Genomic DNA, 14082 nt, shown 5'->3' with positions numbered 1-14082 from the left:
ACTTTCATATAGAAGCATTAATGCACAAAATTGTTGCATGATGCTTCTCAGCAGAGTAACAGACAATGAACCAATAATAAAGAGATTTGAAACAACAAACAAATGTTTGGTCAAAAGAGGATGGGGAGTTGAGAGCAAATGTTTTCACAAGGGTTGTTTTTATTTGAACTAGTGCATTATTAGGTGGTTTGATTGAGATGTATAAAATAACAGAGATGGGATGGAGTATATAGAAACAGACTGCTTTCACTAGATGAGATGTCTAAAATGAAAAGTCACAAAGGATTAGATGAAATATTTCGGATGGAGGGCTTTTATAGGGAGTTTAAAGATGGAATACACCCACAGCGGTTGGTACGTGAAGCAGCAATTGCTAATATTTAGGATATATGTTTGAAGAAAGGGGTATTAGGTTTATGGGAACAATTAAATAATGGGGGAGAATGCTCCACATATAATCCCATCTTCAATGATGGGTGAGCCCAGCACACCAGTGAAAAACATGAGGCACTTGCAACGACCTTCAGCTGGAAGTGCCGAGTGGATGATCTCTGCCTCCTCCGGCGGCCCCCAGGATCACAGATGCCAGACTTCAGCCAATTCGATTCACTCCACATGATATCAGAAACTTTTAAAGGCGTTGGGTAATGCAAAGGCAATGGGCCCTGATAATGTTCTGGCAATAGTACTGAAGACTTGGGTCCCCAACCAAGCTGTTCCAGTACAGCTATAACACTGGCATCTACCTGGTAATATGGAAAATTGCCCAGGTATGCCCTGTGCACAAAAAACAGGACAATTACTGCCCTATCAGTCTACCCTCGATCATCAGTAAAATGATGGACGGAATCATCGAGAGTGCTATCAAGCGGCGCTTGCTTAGCAATAATCAGCTCAGTGATGCGCAGTTTGGGTTCCACGAAGATCACCCTGACCTGATTACAGCCTTTGTTCAAACATAGACAAAAGAGATGAATTCCAGAGATGAGGTGAAAGTGACTGCATCATGGCAGAATTTGACACAGTATAGCAGCAAGGAGCCCGAGCAAAATGTAGTCAATGGGAATCCGGGGCGGGGGGGGAATATCTCCAACAAGAGGGAATCTTGGCATCACCCCTTGACATTCCGAGGCATTACCAATACTGAATCCCTCCCATTATCAATATCTTAGAGGTTGTCATTGTCCCAAAACTCATTGAACTAACCATATCACTGATGTGGCTACAAGAGCAGGTCAGATGCTAGAAGTCCTGCGGTAAATAATTCGCCACCTTACTCCCCAAAACCTGGCCACGTTCTACAAAGCACCAGTCAGGAGTATGATGGAATACTCCCCACTTACCTGGATGAATGCACCTCCAACAACACTAAGATAAAGTAACCCACTTGATTGACATCCTTTCCACAAACATGCACTCTCGCCACCTTGACGCACAGCAGCAGTGTGTACCCTCAACAAGATACATTACACGAACTCACCAAGGCTCCTAAGACCATTTTCCGAACCCGTGACCACTACCATCTTGGAGGGAAAGGGCAGCAGATACATGGAAACATCACCACCTGGAAGTTCCCCTCCAAGCCACTCACCATCCTGACTTGGAAATATATTGATATTCCTTCGCTGTTGCTGGGCAAAATCCTGGAGCTCCCTCCCTAACAGCACTATGGGTGTACCTACACCACAAGGTCCGCAGCAGTTCCAGAAGACAGCTCACCACCACCACCTCGAGGGCAATTAGGAGTGGGTAATAAATCCTGACCGAGCCGGAGAAGCCCACATTCATGAATTAATTTTTAAAATAGCAGGAGTGGACCAAGTGGCCCTGTGAACCTACCCTTCTATTAATTCTATTGTGGGTAATCCTCTGCCTCAACTCCACTTTACCACCTGCTTCCCATATCGCTTAATTCCCTAAGACCCCAAAAGTCTGTCTGTCTCAACCTCAAATATATTCCACAATGGAGCGTCGATATCTTCTGAGTAGAGAGTTCCAAAGTTTCACAATGCATCCAGCATGGTTGAGTGAAGAAATTGCTCCTCATCTCGGTCCTTATCCTGATGCTGTACCTTTATGTTCTAGATTCACCAGTCAGGGAAACGACCTGTCGATGATTAGTCTGTCAATCACTAAATACTATCACAAGTAATTTGCAGTGTTGCATTGTGATACTTAATTCCTACTTATTCTCTTCCCACATATTTGCATGAGGCAGAAAAATCACATGCTGATGTCTGTTTACGTAGCTAGTTTTGCCTGGAACAGGTCACTAGCCTGTTGCCAGAGGCCATAGCTTGAGGAGCATCATTCCACATCTAAAATGGTTGGCCAGAAAATTCTCCAGCTCTTCCTGTTTGCCTGCTATAAGCTTACTGAAAGCGTTACAGGTTGATGATCACCTCCTGTGGCCATCAAGTCCTGGAGCAGAACTTGAACCCAGAACCTCTGGTTCTGAGACAAGGACACTAGCCACTCTGCGACAAAATTGCCCAATGATACTTAATATCAACCCAAAAGCCCTAGTGCAAATTCTCACCACAATAAATACAGGAAACCTCACCGCCACCTTCTCATAGAATAGAATCATAGAATCTACGGCATGGAGACAGGCTCTTCGGCCCAAACTGGTCCATGCCAACCAAAAAGCCCATCTAAGCTAACCCCATTTGCCTACATTTGGCCCATATCCCCCTAAATCTTTCCTATCCATGTATCTGTCCAAGTGCATTTTAAAGGTTGTCAATGTCGCTGCCTCAGCGGCAGCTCATTCCACATACCTCTGTGTTTGAAAAAGAAAGTTGCTCCTCAGATTACCATTAATTCCATCCCCTCTTAACTTAAACCAATGCTCTCTAGTTCTCAATTGCCCAACCCTGGAAAAAGATTGGGTGTATTCACCCTCTCCATGCCTCATGATCTTGTACATCTCCATAAAATCACTCCTCAGCCTCCTACGCTCCAAAAAAAAACAAAAGGTCCTAGCATGTCCATTCTCTACCTATAACTCAGTTATTTTAGTCCTGGCAACATCCTTGTAAATCTCTTCTGCACGCACTCCAGTTTCATAACATCTTTCCCATAGCAAGATGACCAAAACTGAACACATTACTCCAGGTGCGGCCTCACCAACGTCCTGTACAACTGCAACATCTATACTCAATGCCCTGACTGATGAAGGCCGGCATGCCAAAAGCCTTCTTCACTGCCCTATCTACCCTTGACTCCACCTTTATAGAACCGTGCACCTGAACTCCAAGGTCCCTCTGTTCCATGATACTCCCTAAGGTCCTACCATTCACAGTGAAAGTCCTACCTTGATTTGACTTCCCAAAATGCAACACCCCACACTTATCTGTATTGAACTCGATTGCTCAAGACAGGTAAATGTAATCTGTTCAGCATAGAATTGTAGAAAGTGGTAAATATGTTGATTAAAACCTTTTGAGTATTTCGGGTCATCCATATTTTGCGAGCCTACGATGGCCTCCATCCATGTTCCATAGTATAACCTAAATATTTTCAAATGGATTGCCTACATTTAACTTTTCCCCGGCATTAGGAAAGTCCATTAGTTTATTTAAAAATCAATGTTCTGCTTCCTCAAACAGAACTCACCCGCATCGCCAAGAAAATGTTTGCAACATAGAACGACAGAATGATGAAAAATAGATGGAGGCCATTTGGCTCATCAAGCCTGTGCTGTCTCTTTGGTATAGCTTATCCAATTTTTCCCACATCCCTGCTCTTTCCCTATAGCTCTGGGTAGCTTTTCTCTTACATTATTTATCCAACTGTTTTGAATGTTAGTATTGTGCCTGCTTCTACAACATTTTCAAGCATTGTATTCTAGGTCACAATAATACTGTTCCAAAAATCTCTCCTTGCGTCACTTCTGATTCATTTGCCAGCCACCTTTAGTCCGTGTCCCCTGGTTACTGATTCTTCTATTGCTGCAAACAGTTTCTACTTATTTACTCTTATCAAAAATATTTCATGATTTTGAACACCTGTATTAAATCCTATCTTAAATGAATCTGCTCTAAGCAGAACGAACCCAGCTTCTCCAGTCTCTGCACAAGTGAAGTTCCTCATCCCTGGTACCATTCTAGTAAATCTTTTCACTTTCTCCGAAGCCTTGACATTCTTCCTAAACTATGGTTGCTGGAATTAAAAACGTACTCTAGCTGAGGCCTAACCAGTGTTTTCTAAAGAGTTTGCATAACTTCCTTGCATTAACACTCTCTTCCTCGATTTAAAAAGCCAAGAATAGCTTGAGCTGTTTCTGTAGCCTTCCCATCATTCAAAAATGTATGTATGTAAACCCCCATCTGTGTGCACTCCTTTTAAAATTGTACCATTTAATTTACATTGCTTCTACTTGTTTATTCTAACACTTCCTTGCACTAAATTTGTTGTGTATGGTCCCATTTCAACGATCTTGGGAGCAACTGATATTCTCTTCATTTTCTTTACATTTCCATGTTTCATATCATCTGAAAACTTGTGTCTTGAATACCCAAATGCAGGTGATTAATATATCTCAAAAAGATCAGTCGTCCTAATATCAATCTCTGGGGTGGCACAGTGGTTAGCACTGCTGCTTCACAGCTCCAGAGACCCTGGTTAAATTCTGGCCTCGGGTGACTGTGTGGAGTTTGCACTTTCTCCCCGTGTTTGCATGGGTTTCCTCCGGGTGCTCTGGTTTTCTCCACAGTCCAAAGATGTGCAGGTTAGGTGGATTGGCAGTGATCAATTTCCCCTTTGTGTCCAAAAGGTTAGGTGAGGTTACTGGATTTACAGGGATAGGATAGAGGTGTGGGATTAAGTAAGGTGCTCTTTCCAAGGGCTGGTACGCACTCTGGGCCGAATGGCCTCCTTCTGCACTGTAAATTGAATGATTCTATGTTTTTTCCCTTCAATCTGAAAAGCAACCAATAATTGCTGCCCTTTGTTTTCTGTTTCTTGGCCAATTTGGTATCCATGCTCTCACTGTCTATTTAATCTCATGGACTTTAATCTTTCTAATAAGTATTATTGTGTAAAATGCCTTTTGAAATCCATATATGTAACATCAATTATTCTATCCTCATCAACCTATCTTATTTCATCAACGTGCTCTTATCAAGTTAGTCAAGCACCATTAGCATTTAAAAGATATGTGCTGCCTTTCATTTATTTGTCCATACTCTTCCAAATACCAACTAATTGATCTAAAAGTTTCTCCATCGCCGACGTTGGGCTGACTGGCCTGTAATTGTTGGGTTGATCTCTTTCCTCCTTTTTAAACAGATGTGTAACATTTGCAATCCTCCAGTTCTCTAGCTCCACCCTCATTTCCAAGCAGAATTGAAAGATTGTGGCGAGAACCTCCACAAGTTCCATCCTCATTTCTTTCAGTTAACTAGAAAGCACCCCGTAGAGTTTGTGATCTTTTTACTTTTAACGACTGCCAACCTTTTAACTACATCCTTTTTATTTTGTTATTATATCCAAAATTACTACTGTCTCTTTTACAGCCACATTGGCAGCATCTTTAATGAAGATAGATACAGAGTATTAATTTAGTACCTCCGCCATATCCTCTGCCTTACACAAGTAATTTATGTTTGGTCCCTTTACCTTAAAAGACTTTTGGGTTCCATTTCATATGAGCTGTTAGTCTATTCTAATGCTTTCTCTTCCCCCACTTTTTTCTTAATAGATTTTCACTGTACTTTTTATAGTCACCTTTGTTTTCTACTGTGTTATGAACGTTACAATTGTCAAAAACAGTCTATTTCAGTTTCATTTTAACCTCCATCATTTCAGTCATGCAGAGGGATTTGGCTTTGGGTGCCTTTCTTTCCCTTGTCCTTCATGGAATGCATCTACTCTCTACTGAACTGTGTGCTCTTTAAAGATTTCTCATTGTTGAATTATTGTTTTTACTGTTGGAATGTTTGCAGCCCACCTAGGTCAGACCCTTTTTCAACTTGCTGAAGCTGGCCCTCCTTCAGTTTAGTATTTTTTATGTTTGCTTGTACCTTGTATCTTATTCTTTACCATATTATCAACTATTCCAAGTCTATTCTAAATATGCTTAACCTGCACAGTTAAGTTGTACACCAAGTGGTTAATAACTTATCTATTTGACTTGACAAACTCAAAACTGGTATGGAGGGCGGTGGTTTGCAGAGAGGTTGAGTAGATTAGGATTATTTTCATTAGAAAGACGGAGGTTGAGGGGCGACCTCATTGAGGTCTACAAAATCATGAGAGGTATAGACAGGGTGGATAGCAAGAAGCTTTTTCCCCAGAGTGGTGGACTCTATTATTAGGGGTCACGAGTTCAAGATGAGAGTGGAAAAGTTTAAAGGAGATATGCGTGGAAAGTTCTTCACGCAGAGGGTGGTGGGTGCCTGGAACGCATTGCTGGCGGAGGTGGTATGGGGGGGAACGATAGCATCATTTAAGATGTATCTAGACAGATACATGAATGGGCAGGGAGCAGGGATATACAGATCCTTAGAAAATAGGCGACAGTTTTAGATAGAAGATCTGGATCAGCGCAGGCTTTGAGGGCTGAAGGGCCTGTTCCTGTGCTGTAATTTTTCTTTGTTCTCTGTAAAAAGAAAATATGGGTTCTGGCAAATTTTTCCTAGAAACATTAACCTATTTTATTTTTATAATTTAGATGCAGAGACACCTGTGATAGTAGTCAACATTTTCTATTTTTATTTTATAATACTTCTGTTGCCTTCACTTGTGCTTGCAAATCTATGCAAGATTCAGTGTGAACCAAGTGCAAAGAAAATTGCAAGTTTTGATATGCTATGCACAAAAAGAGATGATATTGCAAACTTGTTATATTAAAAAGAGCCATTGATTATGCATCCATTTTAGAAGGGTAACTGGTAAGAAAAATATTCTGGAAACGGCTTCCTTAAAAGAAACAAGTGTTTAATAGCTTAATATTTGTGTTTCTTCTAGGTCATTCATCACTTTTTCCTGTTGAAGATGGTTTCCTTGATGATGGACGTGGTGATCAAAGTCTTCATGGCGGCTTAAGTTCTCCTCATTGTTTTCCTCATCAAAATGGCGAACGAGTGGAACGATATTCCCGTAAAGTATTTGTTGGTGGCCTACCACCTGATATTGATGAAGGTAGTGGTGCTTTTCTAAAAAAAAATTAGTTTGTTCCAAAATATTTTTAAAATCTATAAATAGGACAAGTTTATATTTGGGGGGCTTCCAGTGGCGTTCGCGAGCGGAGCGGCCGCGTTAGGAGAAGCTTTTTCGGGGGGTTCCCCGCTGGTTTTTTAAAAAAAAATGAAACTTCTCCATGGTCGGCCCTGCCTCCCTTGCCCTGTTAAAGCGTCAAAGCTCAGTTTCACGGAGCCGGAGGGTTGGAAGGGTGGGAGAGGAGAGACTGGTCCTGGTGGGTTCGGCGGAGCAACTGCACGTGGAGGAGGAACGGGGATCGCGACTTTGTTCCCTAAGAAACAACCTGAAAGCCGGAGGGCTCAAAGAGCACGGAGAGAATTTTGTTTTTTCTCTCTCCTGAAAATTTGAAAGGAGCAGCGGCGGCGGAGCCAAATGGAGGCCGAGGCGGCAGGCCCGAAGCTAGGGCGCGATGTAGGTGAGATCCCACATCGGATGGCTCCTGCCTAGAATGTGATAAGAAGACTGAAGCCCGGTTCCAGGGAAATTCTGGAAGAATACAAAAAGAAGAGTTTTTTTCCCCCTTTTTTGTTTGAAGGAAGGAAAAAAGATTTTTGTTCTAATTTTTAAAAAGAGATTGAAGAAGGGTGAAAAAAAGAAAAGGAAAAATAATAAGCTATTTAAGGATGCGAAAAGCAGAGTCGAGAAAGGGAGGAAACAGGAGAATAGAGTAGAATAGGAGGGATAAATAAGCGGGTAGTGCCTATGGGAGAGGAGAGGGTATGTGCATTATGGTTTGATTGAAGTATTGGTTTTCTGTTGTTGTTTGAATATTTCTGTTATCTGTAACTGTTTACAATGCCAAAAAATACCTCAATAAAATTGTTTGTTTAAAAAAAAAAGAGAAAGGGAAGGGAGGAAACGTGGGCTCGCCGTTGAATGAGAGGACGAGCAAAAGTGCTGACAAAAAGTGAAGGGCAGCACGGTAGCATGGTGGTTAGCATAAATGCTTCACAGCTCCAGGGTCCCAGGTTCGATTCCCGGCTGGGTCACTGTCTGTGTGGAGTCTGCACGTCCTCCCTGTGTGTGCGTGGGTTTCCTCCGGGTGCTCCGGTTTCCTCCCACAGTCCAAAGATGTGCGGGTTAGGTGGATTGGCCATGCTAAATTGCCCGTAGTGTCCTAAAAAGTAAGGTTAAGGGGGGGGGTTGTTGGGTTACGGGTGTAGGGTGGATACGTGGGTTTGAGTAGGGTGATCATTGCTCGACACAACATTGAGGGCCGAAGGGCCTGTTCTGTGCTGTACTGTTCTATGTTCTAAGATGGCAGATGCCGGACCGAATGGTGGGGTTGCACTAATAGTGGAGAAGATGACCGAGGTGATGGCGGTGTAGCTGGAAAAGCAGTTTGCGAGGCACATGGAGGCTTTGAGGAACGAGACAGCGGTCGCATTGAAGTCATTGGTGGAGGAGGCAATCGCCCCGCTGAGTGTAGCTGTGGCAAAAACATCGGCCAAGGTGAGAGCAGGGCAAGAAAAAGAAGGAAATGGAGGAGGCCATGTCGCAGCACAGCGACCAGTTCACCTCGATGGGGGATGAGCTGCAGAGGGTGGTGGAGGTCTACAGAAGACTCCGAGCAAAGCTCGAGGACTTGTGAACCGCTCGAGGAGGTACAATCTGAGAATTGTGGGCTTGCCCGAAGGGACAGAGGGTCCAAGGCCAACAGAGTACTTCGCTAAGAAGTTGGCGGAGCTGATGGGGGAGGGTGAGAACCCCTCCCGGTGCGGGCTGGACCGAGCTCATCGGTCATTAAGGCCGAAGCCCAAAGTGAATGAGCCGCCAAGAGCAGTAATTATCTGCTTCCGTAAGTACTGCATGAAGTAGAAGGTGTTAAGCTGGGCAAAGCAGAAACGCGAGGTGAAATGAAATGAAATGAAAATCGCTTATTGTCACGAGTAGGCTTCAATGAAGTTACTGTGAAAAGCTCCTAGTCGCCACATTCCGGCGCCTGTCCGGGGAGGCTGTTACGGGAATCGGACCGTGCTGCGTGGTCTGCTTTAAAAGCCAGCGATTTAGACCAGTGAGCTAAATCAGCCCCTAGGTGCAGTGGGATAGTGCTGGAGTTCGGATCTACCAGGACTTGACGGTGGAATTGGCAAAAAGACGAGCGGCGTTTGGGCGAGTGAAGGCGGCACTGTACAAAAAGGGGGTGCGATTTGGTATGGTATACCCGGCGAAGCTGAGGGTGACGAATGATGCCAAAGATTTTTATTTCGAGACAGCGGAGGCTGCTGAGGCGTTCGTGAGGGCAGAAGGCTTGGGACAGACGTGAGAAGTGGAGCTGGAAGAGAGACTGTACACTGTGATTGGGGAGCTGGAAAATGTATAAATGCTATAACTTTCTTTTTACTGACGTGTATTGTAATTTACTTCTCTTCACACTGTTACAGAGTTCAAGTTATTGGTTGGGTTGATTGGCATTCTGTGTTGCAACGGTTACATCTTAGTTTAATGAATTGTATGGGTTGCATTGTTTTTGTTTTTTCTTTCTCTGGGACTGGGAGTGGGAGGGCACGGTACATCTTGGCAGGGGAAGCCACCCGCGCTAGCTAACTAAAGTCGGCTAGTGAACGGAGGTGAGAGGAGGGCTGCGGGCATTGGAGCCTGGTTAGCAGGTTTCGATGGGCCTACGAGGCAAGCAAAGGGGGGGTGGGGGGGGGGGGGGGGAAGGGATTGATGCTGGGAGATGTTTTTTCAAGAGGAAATGCAGGGGGGGAGGGGCTAGATGTTAATAATGGATAGGGGTGGGGCAGGGCCCGCTGGTATGATGATGGCGGATAAGAAGGCTGGGGGTGGTGAGAGATCCCCCAGTTAGGATAATCACCTGGAACGTGAGGGTGTTAGGAGGTCCGGTCAAGGGTGCTTGCGCATCTTAAAAGTTTGAAAGTCGATGTAGCAATGCTGCAGGAGACTCACTTGAGGGTGAAGGACCAGGTGAGACTTGAAAAGGGCTGGGTTAGTCGGGTGTTTCACTCTGGATTTGACGGAAGGGCTCAAGGGATAGCGGTAATGGTCAGCAAAAGAGTACGCTTGGAGAAGGAGATGGTGGTGGCAGATCAGGGGGTAGATATGTGATTGTGACAGGGGCGCTGGAGTGGAGGTTAGTGGCGCTATTAAGTGTATACGGCCCCAATTGGGACGATGTGGGATTTGCAAAGAAGGTGTTTGGGGCCATCCCCGACTTGGACACACACGAACTGATAGTGGGGGGGGGACTGGAACTTGATGCAGGAGCCAAGGTTGGACAGGTCACAGCCGCGCTCGCTGGTCCCATCGGGGGCGAAGGCATTGGCTGGGCTAATGGTGGAAATTGGAGGGGTGGACCCTTGGAGGTTTCTGCACCAGAGGGAACGGGAGTTCTCGTTTTCTCAGTAGTCCATAAGGTATACTCGCGGATCGACTTTTTTGTGGCGGGAAGGCTTTGCTGGCTGGGGTTAAGGGGTCGGGATACTCGGCAATTGCAGTGTCAGATCATGCTCCGCATTGGGTGGATATGGTGCTGGAGAAGGGGGTAGCGCAGAGGCTGGGGTGGAAATTAGATGTAGGACTTTTGGGGGACCAAGTGTTCTGTGACAACATTGAAAAGGTAATTAAGGAATATGTAGGTTTCAACTATACGGGTGAGGTGTCAAAGGCAGTTGTCTGGGAGGCTCTAAATGCGGTGGTCAGGGGGGAGGTGATTTTGTTTAAGGCCAGGGTGGACAAAGAGGAGAGGTTGGAGCGGCAGAGGGTAATAGATGAGATGTTGGAGGTAGATAGGAGTTATGCAGAAGATGGGGACCCAACAAAGCTGGAAAAGAGGAAGGAACTACAGGCGAACTTTGACCGACTATCTACCAGGAAGGTGGTGCGCCAACTGAGACGAACAAGGGGTGCAATTTATGAACATGGAGTTAGCAGGTCAGCTCCGGAGAGAAGCAGCGGCAAGGGAAATTGTGCAGGTGAGGGATAGGGCAGGAAAGATGGTGGTGTCTCTGGATCTGATTAACGCGCTTTTTGAGGAATTTTATGAGAGATTGTACAGGTCAGAGCCACCTGGGGGAGACCGTGAGATGCAGGAATTTCTAGATGGGTTGGAGTACCCGAGGTTAGGGGAGGGTGACAGGGCTACATTAGAAGGAGCGATAGTGGAGCAGGAGATAAAAGATGCGATTGGGAGGATGCAGTAGGGGAAGGTGGCAGGACCAGATGGGTTTCCGGTGGAATATTATAAAAAATTCAAGGATAAGCTGGCACCCCTGCTGGTGGGGATGTTTGAAGAGGCGATAGAGAAGGGGGTGTTGCCACAACCTTGGGGTCGGCACCGATCTCCCTGTTGCTAAAAAAAAGATAAGGATCCGACAGAGTGTGGGTCGTATAAGCCCATATCGCTTCTGAAGGTGGACGCAAAAGTATTGGCGAAGATATTGGTGGGTAGGCTGGAGGAGTACCTCCCGAAGGTGATAGGTGAGGATCAGACTGGGTTTGTGAAAGGAAGGCAGCTCTTTTCAAACGTTAGAAGGGCGCTGAACGTCATTATGGCACCGGTAGGGAGGGGGAAGGAAAGAGGTGGTTGTGGCATTGGATGTTGAGAAGGCGTTTGACCGGGTAGAATGGGGGTACTTGATGGCAGTTCTGGAGCGGTTTGGGATTGGACCAAGATTTGTGAACTGGGTAAAGCTACTATATAAGGATCGAGGGTGAGTGTCCGCACAAACAACATCAGCTCGAGATATTTTGGATGGTCTCCCTCTGTCACTGGTGGGTCAGGTACAGGCGGTTAAAATGAACGTGTTGCCGCGATTTCTGTTTTTCAATGCCTGCCGATTTTCCTGCCAAAGGCTTTTTTCAGAGAGATTGAGGGAAGGATTACGTCATTCATATTTGGAGGGAAGGTGGCCAGAGTTAGAAAGGTGCTGTTACAGAGGGGAAGGCGGGCAGGCAGGGGGTTTGGGTCTTCCGAACCTGATGTATTACTACTGGGCGGCGAATGTGGAGAAGGTGCGGAGCTGGGTCAGAGGGGTTGATTTCCAGTGGGTCAGAATGGAGGAGAGTTTGTGCAGGGGGTAGGGATTGAAAGCACTAGCAACATCGCTGCTCCCGATATCCCCTGGGAAATACTCAGGGAGTCCGGTAATAATAGCTTCATTGAGAATTTGGAGGCTGTTTCGCCAACACTTCAGGTTGGGGGCAGGTTCAAGAGAAATGCCGATTCGGGGGAACCACAGATTTGAGCCAGGGAGGTGGGATGGAAATTTTCGGAAATGGGAGGAGAAGGGGGTTAAGACACTAAAAGATTTATTTCTTGGCAGTCGGTTTGCAGGACTGAAGGAGCTGTAAGAGAGGTATGGGCTGGAGCAAGGGGAAATCATAGAATTTATAGAATTTACAGTGCAGAAGGAGGCCATTTGGCCCATTGAGTCTGCACCGGCTCTTGGAAAGAGCACCCTACCAAGGTCAACACCTCCACCCTATCCCCATAACCCAGTAACCCCACCCAACACCAAGGGCAATTTTGGACACTGGGCAATTTATCATGGCCAATCCACCTAACCTACACATCTTTGGACTGTGGGAGGAAACTGGAGCACCCGGAGGAAACCCACGCACACACGGGGAGGATGTGCAGACTCCGCACAGCAGTGACCCAAGCCGGAATCGAACCTGGGACCCTGGAGCTGTGAAGCAATTGTGCTATCCACAATGCTTCCGTGCTGCCCTTAAATGTTTAGATACATGTAGATTCGAGATTTTGCCATAAAGGGGATACAGGGCTTCCCGGTGGAGCCGACCTCCACATTGCTGGAGGAAGTGCTGACGACCGGGGGACTGGAGAAGGGGGTAGTGTCAGCGGTTTACGGGGCTATTTTGGAAGGGGAGAAGGCACCACTGGAAGGGATCAAAGCAAACAGGGAGGAAGAGTTGATAGAGGATATGGAGGAGGAGTTCTGGTGTGAGGTGCTCCGTAGAGTGAATGCCTCCACCTTGTGCGTGAGGTTGGGACTGATACAGCTGAAGGTGGTATACAGAGCACACCTCACGAGGGCGAGGATGAGCCAATTCCTTGATGGAGTAGAAGGTGTGTGAACGTTGCGCGGGGTGGGGGGGCTAATCACGTCCATATGTTTTGGTCCTGTTCAAAGCTAGAGGATTACTGGAAGGAAGTTTTTAGGGTAATTTCTACAGTGGTGCATGTGAAACTGGACACGGTCCCCCGGGAGGCCATATTCGGGGTGGCGGACCAGCCAGGATTGGAAACGGGTGCGGAGGCAGATGTTGTAACCTTCGCCTCTTTGATCGCCTGAAGGTGGATCCTGATGGGTTGGAGAGCAACCTCTCCACCCTGTGCCCTGGCGTGGCTGGGAGACCTGTTCGAATTCTTGACTCTTGAGAAGGTTAAGTTTGAACTGAGGGGAAGGATGGAGGGGTTCATGGGCATTATTCATTATGCACTTTCAAGAACTGGATAACATCGAACATTAGTTGGGGGGGATGGGTGGGAGGGTTGGGGGGAGGGGGCCGGTGTGTTAATGGTGACTATGAGTGATTCCTGATTCCTTTTTGTTATTTGTTTATGTGAACATGCAGGCTAATGTTTGGGGTTTGGTGGGAGGATGGGATCGTTGTTATTGATATGGGGATTGACATATTTATTACTGATTATTGTTTATTGTTGGTGTGTAAATTTGGGAGAAAATGTGAAAAAGGAGGAGAATAAAAAATATTTTTTTAAAAAGTTAATATTTGGGCACACCAACTTTATTCAACGTTAAATCAAGTAACATTCAACTGATCATCTGCAAAGCCCATAATTCCTCAAGATGTGTTATATTGCACAATGAAGTGCAAGGAGTATTATGTCTATCAACATCAAGTAGTGGTCTCTGGGTCAAGAAATCTTAG

The 14082-nt window shown here is 45.7% G+C and overlaps 1 protein-coding gene across 2 annotated transcripts in view; it reads left to right on the top strand.

The window, feature by feature from the left end:
- Positions 1-14082, top strand: part of cpeb4b (cytoplasmic polyadenylation element binding protein 4b) — a 147369-nt gene that overhangs the window by 102155 nt on the left and 31132 nt on the right. For both annotated transcript variants that reach the window (XM_038795473.1, XM_038795472.1), the window contains one exon: positions 6973-7146. In XM_038795473.1, coding sequence (XP_038651401.1) covers positions 6973-7146 — 174 coding nt within the window. The remainder of the gene's footprint in view (positions 1-6972; positions 7147-14082) is intronic.

This window comes from Scyliorhinus canicula, chromosome 4 (assembly GCF_902713615.1).
Source record: "Scyliorhinus canicula chromosome 4, sScyCan1.1, whole genome shotgun sequence".
Classification (NCBI taxonomy): Eukaryota; Metazoa; Chordata; class Chondrichthyes; order Carcharhiniformes; family Scyliorhinidae; genus Scyliorhinus; species Scyliorhinus canicula.
The sequence above is the reverse complement of the archived record's forward strand: the minus strand, read 5'-3'. Positions and strand labels throughout refer to the sequence as shown.